The 19,894-nt window shown below is 46.9% G+C and overlaps 1 protein-coding gene across 1 annotated transcript; it reads left to right on the top strand.

Moving 5' to 3' along the window:
* Positions 1-254: 254 nt before the first annotated feature.
* On the top strand, positions 255-14,978 carry ADRA1B (adrenoceptor alpha 1B). The gene is made up of 2 exons (XM_083872135.1): positions 255-1,397; positions 14,065-14,978. Exons 1-2 carry the CDS (start codon positions 425-427, stop codon positions 14,562-14,564), a joined length of 1,473 nt encoding a protein of 490 aa, XP_083728261.1. The 5' UTR covers positions 255-424; the 3' UTR covers positions 14,565-14,978.
* The last annotated feature ends 4,916 nt before the right edge of the window (positions 14,979-19,894 follow it).

Genomic DNA, 19,894 nt, shown 5'->3' on the forward strand with positions numbered 1-19,894 from the left:
CCTGTCCCCCTGTCCCTCTGTCCCCCTGTCCCTCTGTCCCTCTGTCCCTCTGTCCCTCTGTCCCTCTGTCCCCCTGTCCCTCTGTCCCTCTGTCCCTCTATCCCCCTATCCCCCTGTCCCTGTCCCTGTCCCCGTGTCCCTCCGCCTCCTCTGTGTCAGATCCCGCCCCGTGTTTCAGGCTCGGCAGAGGCGCAGCTCCGGCGGCTCCGGGCACGATTCCCGCAGCCTCTGCTGTTCCCGCAGCCTCTGCTGTTCCCGCAGCCTCTGCTGTTCCCGCTGCCTCTGCTGCTGCTTCTCCTTCTCCTCCTCCTCCTCCTGCCGCCGCTGCCCGAGCTGTGCCGGGCAATGCGGTGCCCTCACCCCGAGCCCAGGGATGACTCTGAGCTGACTCTCCGGGGGACACAAGCCCACCTTGCTATGGAGGATGATTTTTAAGATGAATACCCACCTCGGTGATAAACCCAACACATCCATAGCGGGATATCTCAAAGGCTCCGCGCTGAATTATGGCAATTTCTCTGCCAACAACTCCAACGAGACGGGGAGAGAGCTGGATTCTTCACCTGCCTCGGCCACCAGCAGGGCCATCATTGTGGGGCTGATCCTGGGTGCCTTTATTCTCTTTGCCATCATAGGAAACATCCTGGTTATTCTCTCTGTGGCTTGCAACAGACATTTGAGAATCCCCACGAACTATTTCATCGTTAACCTGGCCATAGCCGACCTGCTGCTGAGTTTCACCGTCCTGCCTTTCTCTGCCACGCTGGAAGTGCTGGGCTATTGGGTTTTGGGGAGGATTTTCTGTGACATCTGGGCAGCGGTGGATGTGCTGTGCTGCACGGCCTCGATTCTGAGCCTGTGCGCCATTTCCATCGACAGGTACATCGGGGTGAGGTATTCCCTGCAGTATCCCACGCTGGTCACCAGGAAAAGGGCCATTTTAGCTATTTTAGGGGTCTGGGTCCTGTCCATGGTGATTTCCATCGGGCCCCTGTTGGGCTGGAAGGAGCCGGCGCCGCAGGACGAGCGGGAGTGTCGCATCACCGAGGAGCCTTTCTATGCCCTTTTCTCCTCCCTGGGCTCCTTTTACATCCCTCTCATCGTCATCCTCGTCATGTACTGCCGCGTCTACATCGTGGCCAAAAGGACTACCAGGAACCTGGAGGCTGGGGTGATGAAGGAGATGTCTGACTCCAAGGAACTCACCTTAAGGATCCATTACAAGCACGAGGACAACACCTTGAACAACACCAAATCCAAGGGGCACAACCCCAGGAACTCTTTGGCTTTCAAACTTTTAAAGTTCTCCAGAGAAAAAAAGGCGGCCAAGACGTTGGGGATTGTGGTTGGCATGTTCATCCTGTGCTGGCTGCCCTTCTTCATCGTCCTGCCACTGGGTGAGTGGGGAACTGCAGGGCTGGGCTGGGCTGGCTTTGGTGGATCCCATGGAAATTTGGGAACTGCAGGGCTGGGCTGGGTTTGGTGGATCCCACAGAAATGTCATGGAAAGGGATCAGTGGATGGGAAGGGGATAATGGTGGGAGAGATGCAGTGAGAGGAAAGAAGGGAATGAAAGGATGGGAAATGCTGATGTGCAAAGAGTCACACTGGAACTTTGGAGAGTGTGGAGCTGCTCAACTGGAGTCCTCAGGGCCTGTGTCATCATCTCCAGGGTTCATTTCTTAATCCCCATCACCTCCAGGGTTCATATCTTAATCCCCATCACCTCCAGGGTTCATATCTTAATCCCCATCACCTCCAGGGTTCATATCTCAAATCTCCATCATCTCCAGGGTTCATATCTCAAATCCCCATCATCTCCAGGGTTCATATCTAAATCCTCATCATCTCCAGGGTTCATTTCTTAAATCTCCATCATCTCCAGGGTTCATATCTAAATCCTCATCACCTCCAGAGTTCATATATTAATCCTCATCATCTCCAGGGTTCATATCTTAATCCCCATCATCTCCAGGGTTCATATCTCAAATCCCATCATCTCCAGGGTTCATATCTAAATTCCCATCACCTCCAGGGTTCATATCTCAAATCCCCATCATCTCCAGGGTTCATATCTCAAATCCCAATCATCTCCAGGGTTCATATCTTAAATCCCTCTTTGTGTTGTTCATTTGAATTGAATTAGGTGTCAGAAACATCCCCAAAATGCAAACATCACCCAAAGCCCAGATAAGAGCAGAGAGCTGCAGCACTGCAGTGTTGGGGTTCAGGTCACTGCTCCTACTTTGGGATTTCACACAGCAGGATTTGGGCATTTGGAGGTGCCCTGACTGGAAATGAGCTCAGTTAATTGTGAGGGGCAAAACTCCCTTGAGTTTGGGAAGCTGAAAAGTTCAAACATTACTGATCAAATCCCAACCCCAAAGGAGATCCCACAGATCCCCAAGGAAGGTGCTCATTGGGGTCAGTAATTCTTCATTCAGGAGTTTTGGACACTCCATGGTTGATTTTGGGAGTGATTTTGTTCACTTTCAACTTTAAAATTCTGTTCAAGCATTGACACAGCCTTAACACGTTGCCCAGTGCCCCCAAAGCTGTGTGAAATGTGCCTGGTTTGTTTTTAATATTAGCACTGCCCCTGAAGGGAAATATCTCAAGACATTCAATTACTGAGCTCTCAGAAATAGCTGTCCAAAATTCATTTCTCTGAGACGATCTGGCAGCCTAATTATGGAAAGAGGTGGATAAGGAAAAGGGAGAAAAGGCCTTTATTAATGTTCTGTATTTGTGTTTACTTAGTTACCCAACCAAAACATTTCTGATTGAGTTGTAAGCGAGTATTTTTAGAGATGGTTGTACAAAACTGAACTGAGTTCAGCAGCCTGGTCCTGGTGAAGTGTTGTAAAACCGTAAATTCTGTGTAATATCATTTAGAATCTAAATCTAAACACCTCTAGCTCATTAGACTGAATTTGAAAATCTTTATGACTCAAGACTTGCATAAAGGTCGTGTTAAAATGATGTGAAAAAGTCCAAACAGAAGGAAAACAGCGAGTAAAGTTCTCTTTGGCTACTGAAGTTGAAATCCTTGTGCTGGCTCTTAAAGGGAGTTTATAACATAAAACAAGCAAAAACCACCCAGCTGTGGATAGAAATGTATTTCCACCACATGTAGCAGGAAATGATCCCCTGATGAAGCAGATTCCCTCCTGGATTTTGAATTATTGAAAGGAGAAAAAAGCAGCTGTGAGCACTGTGTGTGTGTGGTAGGAGGCAGGACTGGAGCAGTAAAAACACACACACAGGGCAGGAGCAAAGGGAGAGACACCAACCATTCCCATTAAAGTGTCACTTTTCCCTTTGGGGAAGTTATTTCAAACCTCCAGGGCTCTCTGGGAGGTTTAGTGAGTGGCTGTTAAACCACCTGAGGGAGGATTTATTGCTGGCCCAGGATATGGTTTTATCTCCTGTATAAATTGTGCCAAAGCAGAAGTGGGTGACAGGATGGAGCCTCCAGCACAGCACCGGGGCTGGCACAGGGGCTGGGGACAAAGCCAGGGAAGGGGACAAAGCCAGGGAAGGGGGACAAAGCCAGGGAAGGGGACAAAGCCAGGGAAGGGGGACAAAGCCAGGGAAGGGGATAAACCCAGACCTGGGAACAGACCCAATGAAGGGGAATAAATCCAGTGAAGGGGAATAAAGCCAGTGCTGGGGACAAACACAGAGCTGGGGACAAACCCAGTGAAGGGAACAAACCCAGTGCTGGGGACAAACCCAGTCCTGGGGGACAAACTCAATGAAGGGGAACAAATCCAGTGTTGGGGGACAAATCCAGAGCTGGGGACAAATCCAGAGCTGGGAACAAATCCAGTGTTGGGGAACAAACCCAGAACTGGGGATAAACCCAGTGAAGGGGGACAAACCCAGAGCTGGGGACAAACCCAGTGGTGGGGGACAAACCCAAGCTGGGGACAAACTCAGTGAAGGGGGACATACCCAGAGCTGGGGATAAAATAAACCCAGAGCTGGGGACCCCAGCCCCCCCAGGCTGGTGCTGTGACCCCCAACACCCCCCAGTGTGGGGACACTTTGCCCCCCAGAGCTGCAGGGACGAGCTCTTGGCAGAGCCATAAAACTGCTGGAATCCCATTTCTGTCAGAAACTCTCTGGCTAAAAAAAAAAAAAAAAAGTGGACAGAATGAATCTGTAGCACCCCAAACGCATTTCCACAGTGGGTATTTTCCCTTTGTTTTGCTGACTGGGAATAGGTTTATTCCTCATTCCTGACTTTTTTTTCTTTTTAAATTCATGCCCCAGCACTGTCCAACCCCCTGTATTTTTATCTCTATGCATCAGAGCAGAGTCAATTGAGGATGTCAGGCATGACTCAAGCATTGCTCACCGGGACAGGTGAGAAAAGTCCTTTTCCTGACCTGCTGCCAACTGCAGAAAAGAATTCCTGAGGAGCTGAGAGCTGCACTCTGCACAGCAGGAATCTTTTGCTTTGTGTCTCGAAGACACAAAATTCAGTGAAATGCTGTTAAAACCCCTTTAAAAGGAGCACCCAGTGGTACAAAATCAATTCCTGGGATAGGCAAAGTGTAGAATCACAAAGGTGCTGATTTTTTCCAAGTTCTCCAGTGGTTCCTGGAGTGAGACATCTCCCCTCCCTGCAAGGACAGGCTTCTTCTCCTTCTCACACCTTCTGTTTGCCCCAGTAACCCAATTCTCACCCTCACATCTGCAGCCTGGCTATTTATGTCTCAATTTCTCTGCTCTCTCAGTAATTCCAGGGCTCTGCAGGAAGGTGTTGGCAAAGCAGCTCTGGATTTGTGAGGATCCGACCACAAAACGTTTGCCAAGCTGGTAAATGTTATTCCTGCAGCACCAGGTCTGAACAAATCTGCTTGGATGTGGCAGAGTTTCCTTTGGTATTCTCAGCACTTCCATTTTTTTAATTATTTTTTTTTTCCCAGGCAAAATTATTCTTCTTCCAGTCTGGCGTTTCAATTTATTCCATATTCAATTTATTCCATTTGATATTCCAGCCCAGGGTTATTCCATCAGGTGGCAGCCATGCCCTGGGAACAGCTGTGGTGCTGAAAGCAGGCAGCTTGCTTGGGAAAAAAAAAAAAAAGAAAAGAAATTATATCAATTCTTCCAGAGCGTTTTTTTCAAGCAAAAATCTGAAGGAAAGCTCTGTATCCAGTGCAGACTGAGATTCCAGCCTTGACTGGGGATGCAGAGCTGGGATCAGAGAGGATCCTGTGAGAAATTTGGGTTATTCCTGCATTGGATGTTTTTTTCCCAGACAGAAATGGAGCTACAGAACATCCTGGCTGCTCATTTATAAAAGCTCCCTGCCTGTGCAAACAGCCACCCTGCCACTCAAAATTATTTGTGATTCAACATTTTAGAAAAAAAACCTAAAGACATTTGTGTCTTTGAGACAACTTTTTGGGCCATCAATTCAGTGACTCAGCTTTGAGGAGTAAATATCTTGGTTTTTTTAAAAATAAATGTTTCTTTTCATCCCTTTTTATACAAATTCCTCCTTAGGCAGCAGGACTGCATTAAATATTCATTGGTGATAAATGATGAGTGAAAGAGATTCTTTTTATTTAAAGGCTAGAGCCCTGCAGACATTAAAACTCCCTCCTTTAAACAATGGAGTGTCCAATTTTATGACAACACCTTTGTTTAAAAAATGAATATAAAATGAAGGATGGTGGAAGGAGAGCTTTAGTGTCACTCCTGTGAATTGAGATATCAGAGCTGACTTTTCAGTTTTCTCCCAGACATTCCCAGAGGGAAAAACTCACCAGGCAATTCCCCAGCCTGCTGCATAATTCCAGTGGAAATCAGAGCCTAAATCTCCCTGCTCCCCCAAATAATTCCAGTGGAAATCAGAGCCTAAATCTCCCTGCTCCCCCAAATCCCGGGGTCTGTCCACTGAAGAAAAATAAAACAGCAGTGGGAGAAGGTCCCAAGAGCCCCAGGATGAAAATACACCTGGTGGGATTATAATTATGGAATTAAGCTTTTGTAATCTCTCTGTAAGTAATAAAAAAATAACATTAAAATATTCTGCACGTTGTGGGTCGACCAACACATAATTATTCTTAAAAGAAAATGTTATTTACGTACAGAATGTAGATTTATTTTACATTATTTTAACTCTGAGAATATCAAGTTTTCCATGGGAAACCCTTCCAGGCTTTAGGTCAGTGCTGTCAGTGCTCTGAGCTCTGCTCCCTGCAGGGATTCTGGTTTATCTTCACCTCATCTGCCTCCTCCTCCCCTCCCTGACCAGCCCAACTCTCTGCAATCGATGACCTCGAGTTAATAGTTACAAAATTCAGATAAATTAAATGAGATGTGGCAATCCTGAGGGTCAGTCCCTGGGCAAAGTTCAGTTGACAGGAGACAGCAGGAACTGGCCAATTAAACATCCTGGGGGCATTCAGTGACCAGCACAGAGAGTTTTGGCACGTGGGGAGCACCAGATTATTTTGGGATGATTCATTTTCCTGCTGAAATAACCTCCCTTAAGCCTTGCTTTAAACTCTGCTTTGCAAAGGGTATCAACTTCAGTCACCTCTGGGGTTCAGGATAAAGTTGTTATCAGAGATGGGGAAATGCACAAATCCCTGGGTGATTCCTCTGTAGCCTTTGGATTTGTTGGTCAAAGGAACAGAGGGAAATCCTGCTCAGTGTCACAGAAAAAAATGCACAAAGCAATGAATTAAAAAATACAGAGAAATCCACCAGCGCTGAGTCTTCAGCCCCAGGGAGGGCAGGTCTCAGGTGGACAGGGAGATCTAAGGAAAAAAATCAGGATTGAGCCACTGAGAGGGGCAGTAAGAGGAAACACAACTCTTGAAATCACAACTCACAACTCTTGAAATCAAAGGCAGGAGGGGAGGGAGAATTTCAGAGGAAATGTTGTTTTCAGCAGAGCCCTGACCCCAGAGGGGTTTGTGTTCCTGGAGGGCACAGGAACAGCCCTGAGAAAAGGGACACAAACCCAGGTGCTCCTAAAGCCCCTGAGGCCAGAGCTCAAACACTGCCAGGACCAAAGAGCCAGGAGGCTTTTCACATCTTTACTAAAACAATCCTGAGTGACCCAGTGCAAGGTTTGGAGCAGTTTTGATGGTGAGCCCTGGGAAAGCAATAACCATCCATCTCTGAGGGGCAGGAGAGGAACCTGCACTGGAAATTCATCCTCTGCACCAGTGCTCAGCCCCCTGCTGGAGTTTTTCCCTACCAGGACAGATTTGGTCAGAAAAAAGGAGCAGAGAAATCACCAGAACACGTTCAGCAATTGCAAATGCTGAAATACAATAAATGAAATGTCAGCAGACTCAGATTAGCTTTTCTAGACTCCCTTAATCAGCTAATCCTTTGCAAAACAAGGCTAATCTTGGCTCTTGTGCTGTCTAGTCTGTAACTCTTTTGGACTAAACAATAAAAAACAATAATGTTTGTGTCCCTAAGCTCTGGCAGCTTTAGAGACTGGACAAGATCCTGACCAAAAACTGATCTTGGTTTTATTCTATTTATCTGCACAGTTTAAACACAGGTGAGTTTTCTCAGTGGTGGAAGTCACAAAGCTGGGCTGGGCTTTGTGATGCCCAGGGGCAGAAATTCTGTGTTTAAATACAAGGCAGAAATCAAATGGAGCTGCTGAGCTTTGCAACTGCTTGTAATGCAGGGAGGTGTGGCAGCTCTGGGCTTTAGGAAAAGATCTGTCCTCCTTGAAGTCCTGGTTTTATTTTGGCCACTCCAAGATAAGTTTCTATTTTCAGAGCCTTTCAAAAGCTCTCAAATTGGAGTCATTGTGAGTGAGGTTCATGCTGTTCTCGTCGCAGTGATTTGTTCAGCTGAAATATGAAGCATCTGCTGCAGATTGTAGGATATAAATTCCTTAGGATATAGTCTTAGGATATAAATTCCTCCCAACCAGGAGACTTTGGAGCTCTGAGCAGCCTGGGATGGTGGAAGGTGTCCCTGGCCATGGCAGGGAGTGGAACTGGATGAGTTTTTAGATCCTTTTACACCAAAACATTCCATAATTTCAGGATATTCCTAATGCACATTCCTCTCACTGCACTGGAGAGTGACAACTGCCACACTTGGAACCCCCCTCAGATTTCTGTGCTACCCACTGTCACTTATAATTCATCCACTTTTCCTTTCATTTCCCTCATTGAATTTAATTCCGCTTATTTTGGATGCTCTCCCTGTTTGTCAAGATCGTTTTTCGCCGTTTTCCAGCTGTTTTTTCCCTGTTATCCTAATCCTCCTCTCCAGCAGCCCTGCAGAGCCTCCCAGCTTGACCAACCCTCCTCTCCACTTCATCATCTACTGTTTGTAAACATCTACTGTTTGGGGGCTTTTTTTTTTTTCCTCCATTAAATAATTCCAGGGGAATGTAAACAAACACTGGATGCTGGAAGGGAAGGAGGAATCAGGAGCTTTAGAAATCCAATTAGCTCTAAAGCCTTGGCACGCTGCTTTGGCTGAGCCTGTGGTGAGAAGGGCTGCAGAAAACTCCCAACAAAAGGCAACCACATCCTTTCAGCACATTCTAAACTCACAGTGGCTCTGCCCAGGGGCAGATTATTGCTCCTGCAGGGAGGATTTTTTACTGGCTGTGCACACACTTTACACTTGGATGTAACTCAGCCCTTTCAGCAGCTTCCAGGAGTTTTGTGGCTGCTGCAGGAATCACAGGGAGGTTCCCAGCCTGGAAAGTCTTGTGGTCACAGCAGAGATCAGAGCAGATCAATCCCTTTTCCCCAGGGAAAAGTTCTCTCATAGAGGAGATTTCTTGCACAGCAAAGCTCATTTCTGCACAAGCTGTGGGGGACAGATGGAGATGGGGGCTGATCTTGGGGAAGTTTCCTGTTTTTCCTGTCTCAGGGCTCAGCTGTTGGCATTTGGTGTTTTGCCACTTTCCATCACCAGAATATTTTTTAAAATCCTGAAATTTTCTCTTGAAAATTCTCAGGTTTAACTCCAGCAGGATGGCTCCAACCTGCACCAAAATGGGATCCCTGGAAGGAGATTGACCCTTCCAAGGGCACCTTTACCTGACTCTATAAACATCCAAACATCCAACCACCAATTGCCAATTCTCTCCCTATTTTATGGTGTGCCAAAAAAAGGTTTTGAAACACTTCATTTTCCCACCTGTTATCAACAGAGAGAAGGAGTTTTGTGGCTCTTTAATCTTCAAACAGTGACAAAGTGGAGCTCCAGTTTCCCAGCTGGAATATCCAGCAAAGTCCTCCATTGCAATAAATCCAGATGTTGTATTTGCTCCAGGAAACTGGAAAGGAACTCAACAAACTCCCCCCTCCCTCAGGTGTGTTTTCATCTCAGCAAAACTGGATTTAGGGGAGTTTGAAATGCAATTCCTTTATAAAAGGCACAGAAAACAGCACCTGAACAGCCCCAAATTCATCCCTGGTGAGTTGTCCTTAAATCCAGGGAATTCAGAGAACTCCTCTCCAGTTATTGTCTAATCCAGGCAGCAAATTCTGAGCAGAACTGATCATTCTGTCAGTAATTTATTATACTTAATTGATATCAAGCCCACAATGCATTAAAAATGAATGTTTAATTAAAACCCCCTTCAGTGAAGAGTTTTTACTCATTAAGAGTAAAGCAATAAAGCCATTCCAGAAGATTTTCCTGCTGCCCACACTGATATTTTAAGGATTTTTTCCCAGTCCTTATGAGCCTTTTCAAAGGGTTTCAAGGACTTCCCTGACTCCAGTGGACTCAGGATTTTAATGTCTCAGTCTCCACATCCTGCAGAATATGTGAGGAGAATTAATTGCTCCCATTAATTGTTCCCTAATTTCATTGAGGAGACTGGAGTGACTTTTTTCAGTAATAAAGCATCCATTATAAAGAACCAGTCAGAGCCTAAATGAAATTAGTCCTTCCTAAACAAAATATTTCTTATTTCCTCTCTATGATTCTTGCTCTGGCTCAGTGTTATCTCCAAGCTCAAGTCTGGGGATTGTGGGCAAAAAAAAACCTGATCCCTCCAAACTGGTCCAGCTGAATTTCTGAAATATTTCCCTTTATGATTTGCAAAAATCTCCTTTGGTGTGAGTGGTGCAGTGAGGGGGAGATTGTGGTGCTGTGATGAATAAATCACAGGGTGAGTGAGCAGAAAACACACATCCCTGGGAGTTAAATGTGGAACACCAGGAGAGAAATCACTCAAAATTGGGGAAATCCCTCTGGGAATAAATCACTGAGGAGAGAACCACATGCAGATTTTTTCCAGGCGTTTAAAAGAGCATTTTCAATCAGCGCAAGGAAATATTTAATCTCTTTATCAGGTTGTAGTTGGGGAAGTGATTGGAGATTAGAGCAGGAAATATCAGTCTGGTGTTCCAGTGATGCTCCAGGCTTTGCTGGAGTATTTTATCAAGGTATCAAAACACACCTCTTTGCTCCTGACAGGTTAATGCAGCTAAATAAATGGTATTGTTGTTAATTAAAAAAAAAAAAATTAAATATCAGCATTTAGTGCAGTGACAGAAAGGTTTTGAAATTGAGAAATTCAGGAGTAAATTCTGGTGTGATATAAATGAAAGAAGCACAGCTGGTTTATCTGCATTGCTTCCAGTTTTCATCTCTACATTTTCACTCATTTTATCTGGCCTGTAAAATTCCTTATCTGTTGATTTAATTTCTTTATAGTTTTTTCTCTGGCCACATTTAACCTGCCTAAAAATATTTTAATTTTTAATTTTTATTTTAATATTTAAATTTTTAAATTTTTTAATATAGATTTTTCAGCTGTTGCAATATCAGAGAAATGCAGACCTTTCAATCCACCACTGTGGATTCAAATCTACACCCAAGAAAAAAAAATAGAAACTCCTGAGCCACTTTCATGAGGTTTTATAGATTTTAAGAGCTCAAAATCATTTATATGTTAAAAAAAATCCAAAAAACAATTTAAATTTACATTATGGTGCTTTGCAGTTGTTTTGTAAAGCCACAGAGCTTCTCTTTTTCTCTAAACTGAAGGGAAATATTAACAATTATCACTCACAAAACAAACCCTGCAAAGGTTTTGCAGCTGAGCACGGGGAAAGATTTGGTAGCAGTTATAAAACTTGGGTCAGCTTTTCCTAAAGCTTTATAGGAATGTAATGAACGCCAGGAATTGTCACTGAATTTTTCACCCAGACATTCAGGAGACACAGTTTTGGGAGCTGCAGTGACCTGCTGCGTGCTGGAAATTTTTCAGATGCATTTCATGGTTTCCCTGATGTTGGACACGTTGTGCTCTGTAATTCCTGCAGCTCTGCAAATTCCTGCAGCATCCGTCAGGACAGAGGCAGGGGCTGCAGGAGCTGCAGGAGCTGCACAGAAAAGGCTCTGGGCAAACCCCACAGATCACTGCCAGCCCCCGAGGGACTCACCTTGCAGAGTCCTGCAAAACCCCAAAGTGCAGGAGTGAAGAAATCCCTTTAAACTCTGCATTGAACCCTGAGTTCCTCAGCTCCAGGGCAGAGCCAGAGCTGGCACCATTCCCAGGATAAAATCTGGGATGTGGAGCCACAGCATCCTTCCTGCAGAGAGTGCAGCCCAGCATTGGCACATTCCCAAACTCTGCCAGGATAAAATCTGAGATCTAGAACCACAGGACTCTTCCTGCAGGGAGTGCAGCCCAGCCCTGGCACATTCCCAAACTGTGAATGGGAAAAATCTGGGATTCTGGCTCCACAGTCCCTGGTGCAGGGAGTGGAGTTCAGCCCTGGCACATTCCCAAACTCTGCCTGGGTAAAATCTGGGATGTGGAGCCACAGGCTCCTGGTGCAGGGAATGCAGCCCAGCCCTGGCACATTCCCAAATTCTGCCAAGATAAAAATCTGGGATTTTAGCTACAGAGGCTCCTGGTGCAGGGAGTGCAGTTCAGCCCTGGCACCATTCCCAAACTGTGCCAGGGTAAAATCTGGGATTCTGGCTCCACAGGTCCCTCCTGCAGAGGGTGCAGCCTAGCCCTAGTACATTCCCAAACTGTGCCAGGATAAAATCTGGGATTCTGGCTCCACGGGACCCTTCCTGCAGAGAGTGCAGCCCAGCCCTGGCACCATTCCCAAACTCTGCCAGGATAAAAATCTGGATTTCTGTCTCGACAGGACCCTGGTGCAGGGAGTGCAGTTCAGCCCTGGCACCATTCCCAAACTGTGCCAGGATAAAATCTGGAATTCTGTCTCCACAGGCTCCTGGTGCAGGAAGTGCAGCTCAGCCCTGGCAACATTCCCAAACTGTGCCAGGATAAAATCTGGGATGTGGAGCCACAGGGCCCTCATTCAGGGAGTGCAGCCCAGTCCTGGCTCCATTCCCAAACTGTGCCAGGGTAAAATCTGGGATTTTAGCTCCACAGGACCCTCGTGCAGGGAGTGCAGCCCAGCCCTGGCACCATTCCCAAACTGTGCCAGGATAAAATCTGGAATTCTGGCTCCACAGGATCCTTCATGCAGGGAGTGCAGCTCAGCATTGGCACCATTCCCAAACTGTGCCGGGGTAAAATCTGGGATGTGGAGCCACAGGACTCTCATGCAGGGCGTGCAGCCCAGCCCTGGCACATTCCCAAACTGTGCCAGGATAAAATCTGGAATTCTGTCTCCACAGGCTCCTGGTGCAGCCCAGGCCTGGCCCCACACACGCTGTGCTGGCTGTGCTGGCACCCCTGAGCTGTTACCCAGGAGCAGAGGAAATGCTCTCACATAGTTTGGAGGCCCCAGGCACGACCTCTGTGTGTCTGTGAGATGGGAACAGTGCCCAGAATCACATCCCTCCCCTCCAGGGCCTCCTGACAGCCACCCCTGACTCAGCTGCTCCCACAGCCCAGCAAATCCAAAAGCATCCCAGAGGAAAAGGTGCTTTCCCAGCCAGGCTGGGCTGTCACCTTCCATTTGAAACACTCTGCAAATCCAACTGCAGTTCCTGGCAGAGGAATTCTCTCCTGGATCCCCATCCTGTGGTCACTTGAGGTGATTTCCCAGATGGATAACAGATATCCAGCTCTGTTTGCCACAAAAAAAATCTCACACCTTCTTTCCTCCAGCACCATTTGCTAAATTTATCTGATCAATCCCCACTGAAAGTACAGGAAGTGGATTCCCCAGTGTGAGCTTCTCATTTGGGAAATGGTTTGGTCGTGAAGGGAAGGGGAAGTGATCCCAGAATAACCCCTTGGTTTGGGTTACACCAGTTTTATGAGTGCCTGAGACAGGGGAAGTTCCCCAGCTCAGTTCAGGTTTCAGGAGGTTTTTACTCTCACAATAATCTGGATAAATGGAGGGTGTTCAGGAGCTGCCAGAGGGTGTGTTAGGAGTTTAAGGTGTGCCTGGAAATGCTCTTTTTGAGGGGCCTGGGAACACTTTTCTTTTAAAATGACCTTTGAAAACTCTCTGAAGAAGGCACAGCTTTATTCCTTGTGTGCCTCGTGCAACAGCCTGGACAGGGGAGGTTTGATCTGTCCCTGGGACCAGGAGCTGCTCCTGCTGCAGGTGAGGACCTACAAACACAAGGACTGCTTCTTATTTTTTAATCCTTCATCAGTGATGTGCTCCTTTAGCTTTCAGATGGGAAACATTTCCTTATTAGCTTTCAAAATAATATTTTAGTACCAGAAGAACAACACTGAAAGCAACATGAATAAAAGAGTTTTAAAACACAGGTTCTGGCAGTGATCTGATGAACGTGTTCCCTTCCTAAAGGCAGATAAAAATCCCTTATCTCTGATATTCTCTGTCACCAGAGGACACAAAAGAACCCACTCACACTGTGCAGTTGTGTGAGCAGAAAGAAGGGAGATTATTTTTGGGATTTTGATTTATATAGTCTTTGGAATTTGATCAGGGATTGGGGGATGAGGTTAACACCTCTCTGATCCCCTGGTCAACCTAGAAATCCATCAATTTGTCATTCCCCCAGAAAGGAATGTATTATTTACAAAGCATCACTCTTTGTTTATATTACAATGCTCCAGTACAGAATAAAACCATCAGAAAGCTGAAAACTCAGGGCGCCAACTCTCTCCTTGTTTCCCCTGAACAGGTTCCCTGTTCTCAGCTCTGAAGCCTCCCGAAACCATCTTCAAGGTGATTTTTTGGCTCGGCTACTTCAACAGCTGCTTGAACCCCATCATCTACCCCTGCTCCAGCAAGGAGTTCAAGAGAGCCTTCATCCAGATCCTGAGGTGCCAGTGCCACCGGCGCAAACAGCTGGGCTGGTGGCCCTACAGCTACAGGAACTGGAACCGCTGCTCCCTGGAGAACGCCAGGAGAGATTCCCTGGAAGACAGCGGGAGTTTCCTGAGCAGCAGCCAGAGGACTTTATCCTCAGCATCCCCCAGTCCTGGCTACGTGAGCAGGATCAGCCACCCGCAGCTGGAGCTGTGTGCGCTGCAGGAGTGTGGGAAGTGCAGCTCTTCCCTGCTCAGCCCGGCCAGGGAGGGAGGTGGTCAGTTCTTCACCTTCCAGCTGCTGCCCGAGCGCAACGGGCACGGCCCCACCGCTGGTCAGGGCTTGGGGGATGAGCCCATGGGCACTCCCTGAGCCTGCAGGGCTGGTCCCCGCTGGGATGGGAGGGTTCTGATGGCTCTGTGAGCTCTGGACACTGCCCTGACTCCCGCCAGGCTGGGGGAGAGATGGAGCCGCGCTCGGTTCCCCAGCAGAGCTCGGGGAGGGACTGGAGTGTCACAGCAGTGCCCGCAGAAGGGGCTGTGGTGTTCACAGGTAATGCCAGACAAACTACTGAAGAGTGGGCAGAGGGCAGGGAGGGCTGCACAGCACAGGGAAGGGCACAAGGGAGTCCTCGGGTGTCCTGGGAGAGATGGACAGACAGATGGACACGGCTGTGGGGAGACAGGGGTGACATGGCGTGGGAATGCCCAGGTGGGCCAGGGTGGGGAGGGATGGATGGATGGATGGATGGACAGTGGATGGATGGATGGATGGATGATGGATGGATGGATGGATTCATGGATGGATGGATGGATGGATGGATAGAGGGATGGATGGATGGACAATGGATGGACAGATGGACAATGGATGGATGGATGGAAGGAGCCATGAGGAATGCCCTGAGATCATTCCTCTCCAGGTTGTCCCTGGCTCTGCCCACAATTCCCGATTGTTCCGTACATCGCTGTACACTCGCACTTTAGAGATGGAAAACAATGATTAAAGTCATTTCTCAACGATTGAAACACTTGTTTCTGTTACTGTAGGGCTGGAATTCAGCCAAGATCCCTCATCAGGATTCTCACTACAAAATAAAACACTTGTGGCCACTGAATTTGCCACTGTGGCTCCTGGGATGCAGGTGCTTCCCTCATCACCAACACACGTAACTCTTCCATCAGGAATTAGTTAAAGAAGTTCCTTCACCAGGATCTCTTAGAAAGTCTGAACATTCATTTTTCCCACTGGAACCTTTTACAGGCTATACCAGGCAAAGCCAGCCCACCCACTTCCTTATGTCAGTCCTCCATTTGATAAAATATTTTCCTTTAAAGGAAAAACTATTTGGGCCAGGGCACGATCATGAGGCCTTGTGGGACAAACCCATTTTTTTATTACAGCCAAAATGAATTTGCCAGGCAGGACGTGCAGTGCCAGTGGTATCTTTTTGTAGTGGTTTAGCAGAAATGTGAAGAATTTGGGGTTTTTTCTAAAAAATCTGTAGCATAAATTGACAGTTTGTTTGATGAATAAGAGTCTTGTACATGCTCATTCCAGACTTCCTGATGAACCCACTCTGATTTCTGATTCACCTCTCAATTTGAATTGCTGCCATTTAGCACTGAAGGTGTTCATAAAACACTGAATTTCCCCAAGTAAAGCTGCTGTGGAGCTCCATCCCTGAGGATGAATAAAACACTGAATTTCCCCAGGTAAAGCTGCTGTGGGGAGCTCCATCCCTGAGGATGAATAAAACACTGAATTTCCCCAGGTAAAGCTGCTGTGGGGAGCTCCATCCCTGAGGATGAATAAAACACTGAATTTCCCCAGGTAAAGCTGCTGTGTGGAGCTCCATCCCTGAGGATGAATAAAACACTGAATTTCCCCAGGTAAAGCTGCTGTGTGGAGCTCCATCCCTGAGGATGAATAAAACACTGAATTTCCCCAGGTAAAGCTGCTGTGGGGAGCTCCATCCCTGAGGAGGGGCTGCTCCAGAGTGCAGAGGCACAGCTGGAATGGCTCAGAGAGCTCTGCCACAGCCCAGCTGTACAGAAATTAAACCCATTAGGCTCCAGTGCACTCAGCCCTCACTAAAGTGCTGCTTATTTGTGAGAAGAGTTATGGTAAAATCCATCCAGCTGAACGAGGCTGGAGCTGGAGAGCATCCTGCATCCTTTGCTCTTTGGAAATGCAGCTTCTCATTATCTTTACAAATGTGATGGGGAGAGGAGAGGACATTGGTATTACAAAGTGCAGTTCCAGTCTGGGAAATGTCAAAAAAAAAAAGCAACTTTCTATTGAGCAGCTCTGTGCTCTCAGTCTGTGTGCTTGACTCTCACCTCAGACAAATGAGCAGAAAATTGCCCGGCACAGGAGATAATCACTGCAGTTATGGGATGGAATTATTGCTGTGCTCACATCCACTGTGCCTTATCCCACACACCACCCAGCTCATCCCCAGGGGAAAACACCAGGTTCTGGTTGGATTCACACACAGGAGAAGTGCTCACCTTCCTCCAGCTCCTCCCTGGCTCACACAGTGCAGAGGGACAGGGAGCTCGGGGATGGGGAATGGCACAAACACCTCCTGCGCCTGGGAGGGCAGAAATAAATAAATCAGAATGTGGGCACACAGGGAATATGGACATAGAGATAATATGGACACAGACAGAACATGGACACACACAGAAAATGGACACACACAGAATATGGACATACAGATAATAGGGACACACACAGAGAATATGGACACACATAGAAAATATGGACACACACAGAATATGGAAACACAAATAATATAGACACACACAGAATATGGGCACACAAAGAATGTGGACACACAGAATATGGAAACACAAATAATATGGGCACACACAGAATGTGGACACACAGAAAATGGACACACAGAATATGGACACACACAGAAAATACGGACACAAACAGAATACGGACACATATAGAATGTGGGCACACACAGAGAATGTGGACACACAGAAAATGGACACACAGAATGTGGATACACACAGATAATATGGGCACACAGAGAGAATATGGACACACACAGATAATATGGGCACACAGAATGTGGGCACCCAAAGAATGTGGACACACATAGAATATGGACACACACAGAATGTGGATACACACAGATAATATAGACACACACAGGTAATATGGACACACAGAGATAATATGGACACACACAGATAATATGGACACACAGAATATGGGCACACAGAATATGGACACAGACAGATAATATGGACTCACACAGATAATATGGGCACACACAGAGAATGTGGACACAGAGAATATGGACACACATAGAATATGGACACACACAGAATGTGGATACACACAGATAATATAGACACACACAGGTAATATGGACACACAGAGATGATATGGACACACACAGATAATATGGGCACACACAATATGGACACACATCACTCTCATCACTCTGAGTTCATGTCAATGCTGCCCAAAAATGTTTCTGCCCATTATGATTTTTTGGGGGGACTGAGAGGTTACAATTCCACCATCAGATTTAACAATCCCAGCACAACCTGTTTGTCTGTTTGGGCTGGAACTGAACTGAGGGGACAAACCAATGTCCCTGTGGAGAAAAGCAGAGCTATGGTGCCAATTTTGAGTCACTGTGACAGGGACAGCTCTCCTGCCTGCCTTAAAGCAGAAAATTACATTCCATTTCTACCCAGGTGTAATCTCTGACCTGGCTTTTTCCCAGAATAGCCAAAATTCCACTTCCACATCAGTGGAAGGAGACAGGGCAAGGAAATCTGGGGCTGTAACTGGGAATTTCTTGTGACAAAATACATTGGCTTGAGCTGTGAGGAACCTGCTCCCTGTCCAGCAATTCCCATAATGGTTCCAGCTCTCCAGCCAAGACACAGAGAAAAAGAGAATGGATATCCAAAATTAATAAGAATCCATCACTGTTTCTCTAATAAGCCAGCCCAGAAAACGGATGTAGTAAAACTTTAATTTATAGCTGTGATTAAAAAGCCTTTAATTGCCTATTTCACAATTTCCTTTCCAAATGTTCTTTCGGGAAGCACAACCATTTGATTCCACCGAGATTTGTGTGCAAATGTTTAATTCTGGTGAAGAACCTGAACTTCCCGTGACCTCCAGAAAACGGCAATTTATTTTTCCTTTTCCTTGATTTGTTGAGCTTTGCTTTCTCCAACTGTGAGGATCAAAAAAAGCTGTTCCTGAGAAGTAAATTTAACATGTGGCTCAAAGCCTGAGCTGGTTGTGCAACTTTTTATCCCTTTCCTGGGGGGCTGAGGGTTCAATCCAGCCCTGATTTCACCCAACTGGAACCAGTTTCACACAGAAAAAAACGAGGACTCAGCTTGGAAAATCCAACATCGCCACCTACGGGATTCCTGTGCTGGGGAGAGTCACAAATCCACCGGAATCTCTCCACAAATCACCGCACAAATCCAGCTTTTTATACAGTAAAGTTTCCCCTTAGGGCAGCGGGAGGACTTGGTATCCTGTAATTATAATCAATATAATCAACTGATTATAACTATAATCAATAATGAGGTTATAACTATAATCGATAATTATAATCAATAACAAGGAGGTGTTTTCCAGATTTCTGCTGTGTTTTATCAACTCGAATTGTCACACATGGACATGATGTTGAATCTCCTGTAAGCAGCAGCATTTGGGAATTTCTGAAGAATAATTCAGGTGTAAAACCTGCCAAGTCTCTGTTGGAATCCAGGGGTGTTGGTCCATCCATGCCCTGGCACAATTCAAGCCTCCTTTTGGGCTCAGATATAGAACACCTTAACACCTTTAATGAAATTAGAATGGGGTGTGAAGCTGAATAAACCCCAAAATTCCAGGGGAAAACCCACATATTCCTGAGCTGTATAAACATGGAATGGGAGAATTCCTGGGAATCTCATGGGGTTGGAGCTGGTGCTGCCCCTGGATCAGGGAAAACTCCTGGGCTCAGTCCAGGCTGGGGATGCACAGACAGAGAGGGAGATGGGGGGTGAGAGATGGAGCCCAGGGCATCCCCTGGGATGAGCTGGGACCTGGGAAAGGGAGTTTGAGCCCTGGGCAGGGGGTGTGGAGCTGCTCCAGGGGGATTGGAGACCTTGGCACAGCCCAGGAAAACACTGGGTTTGATTTTAGTCCATGGGAGAGGCTTCCAACACTGAGAAAAATTGAAACCACCAGGAAGTGAAAACAGTAGTTTAGCACAGCAGAAGATGAAAAATTCAATAGTTTTAGGGTTCCTAGAATAGAAGTAAATGGGGGACGAGATGGTGGAATTTGGGTGGTGCCTCGTGTCCCTCTCCTTCTCCCCCGCCCTCCATCCCCTGAGGTGGTGATGGCACAGGGCAGTGACAGTGGGTTGGGTCAGAGCAGAAATGACCCTTTTAGTGTGAGCCCTGGGCATTGGTGTGAAATTGTAAATAACCCACCCGTGGTTATCTGTATAAATGTGAGGTGACTCCCATCGGGGGCAGTCCCCTCATGTCCCAGCCCCTGTCCAGACCTCGGCCTCTCTCAGTCCTCACCTCCATCCGATTCTCCCCCTCCCCTGGGCTCACACCACAGGAACTACAGTTCCCGGCATGCCCCGCGCGCTGCCCCGCGCGCTCCCCCTCGCCCATTGGCTGTCCGTGCCGGAAGCGGCGCTCTGGTGCCGG

This window comes from Zosterops lateralis, assembly GCF_965231275.1.
Source record: "Zosterops lateralis genome assembly, chromosome: 14".
NCBI lineage: Eukaryota > Metazoa > Chordata > Aves > Passeriformes > Zosteropidae > Zosterops > Zosterops lateralis.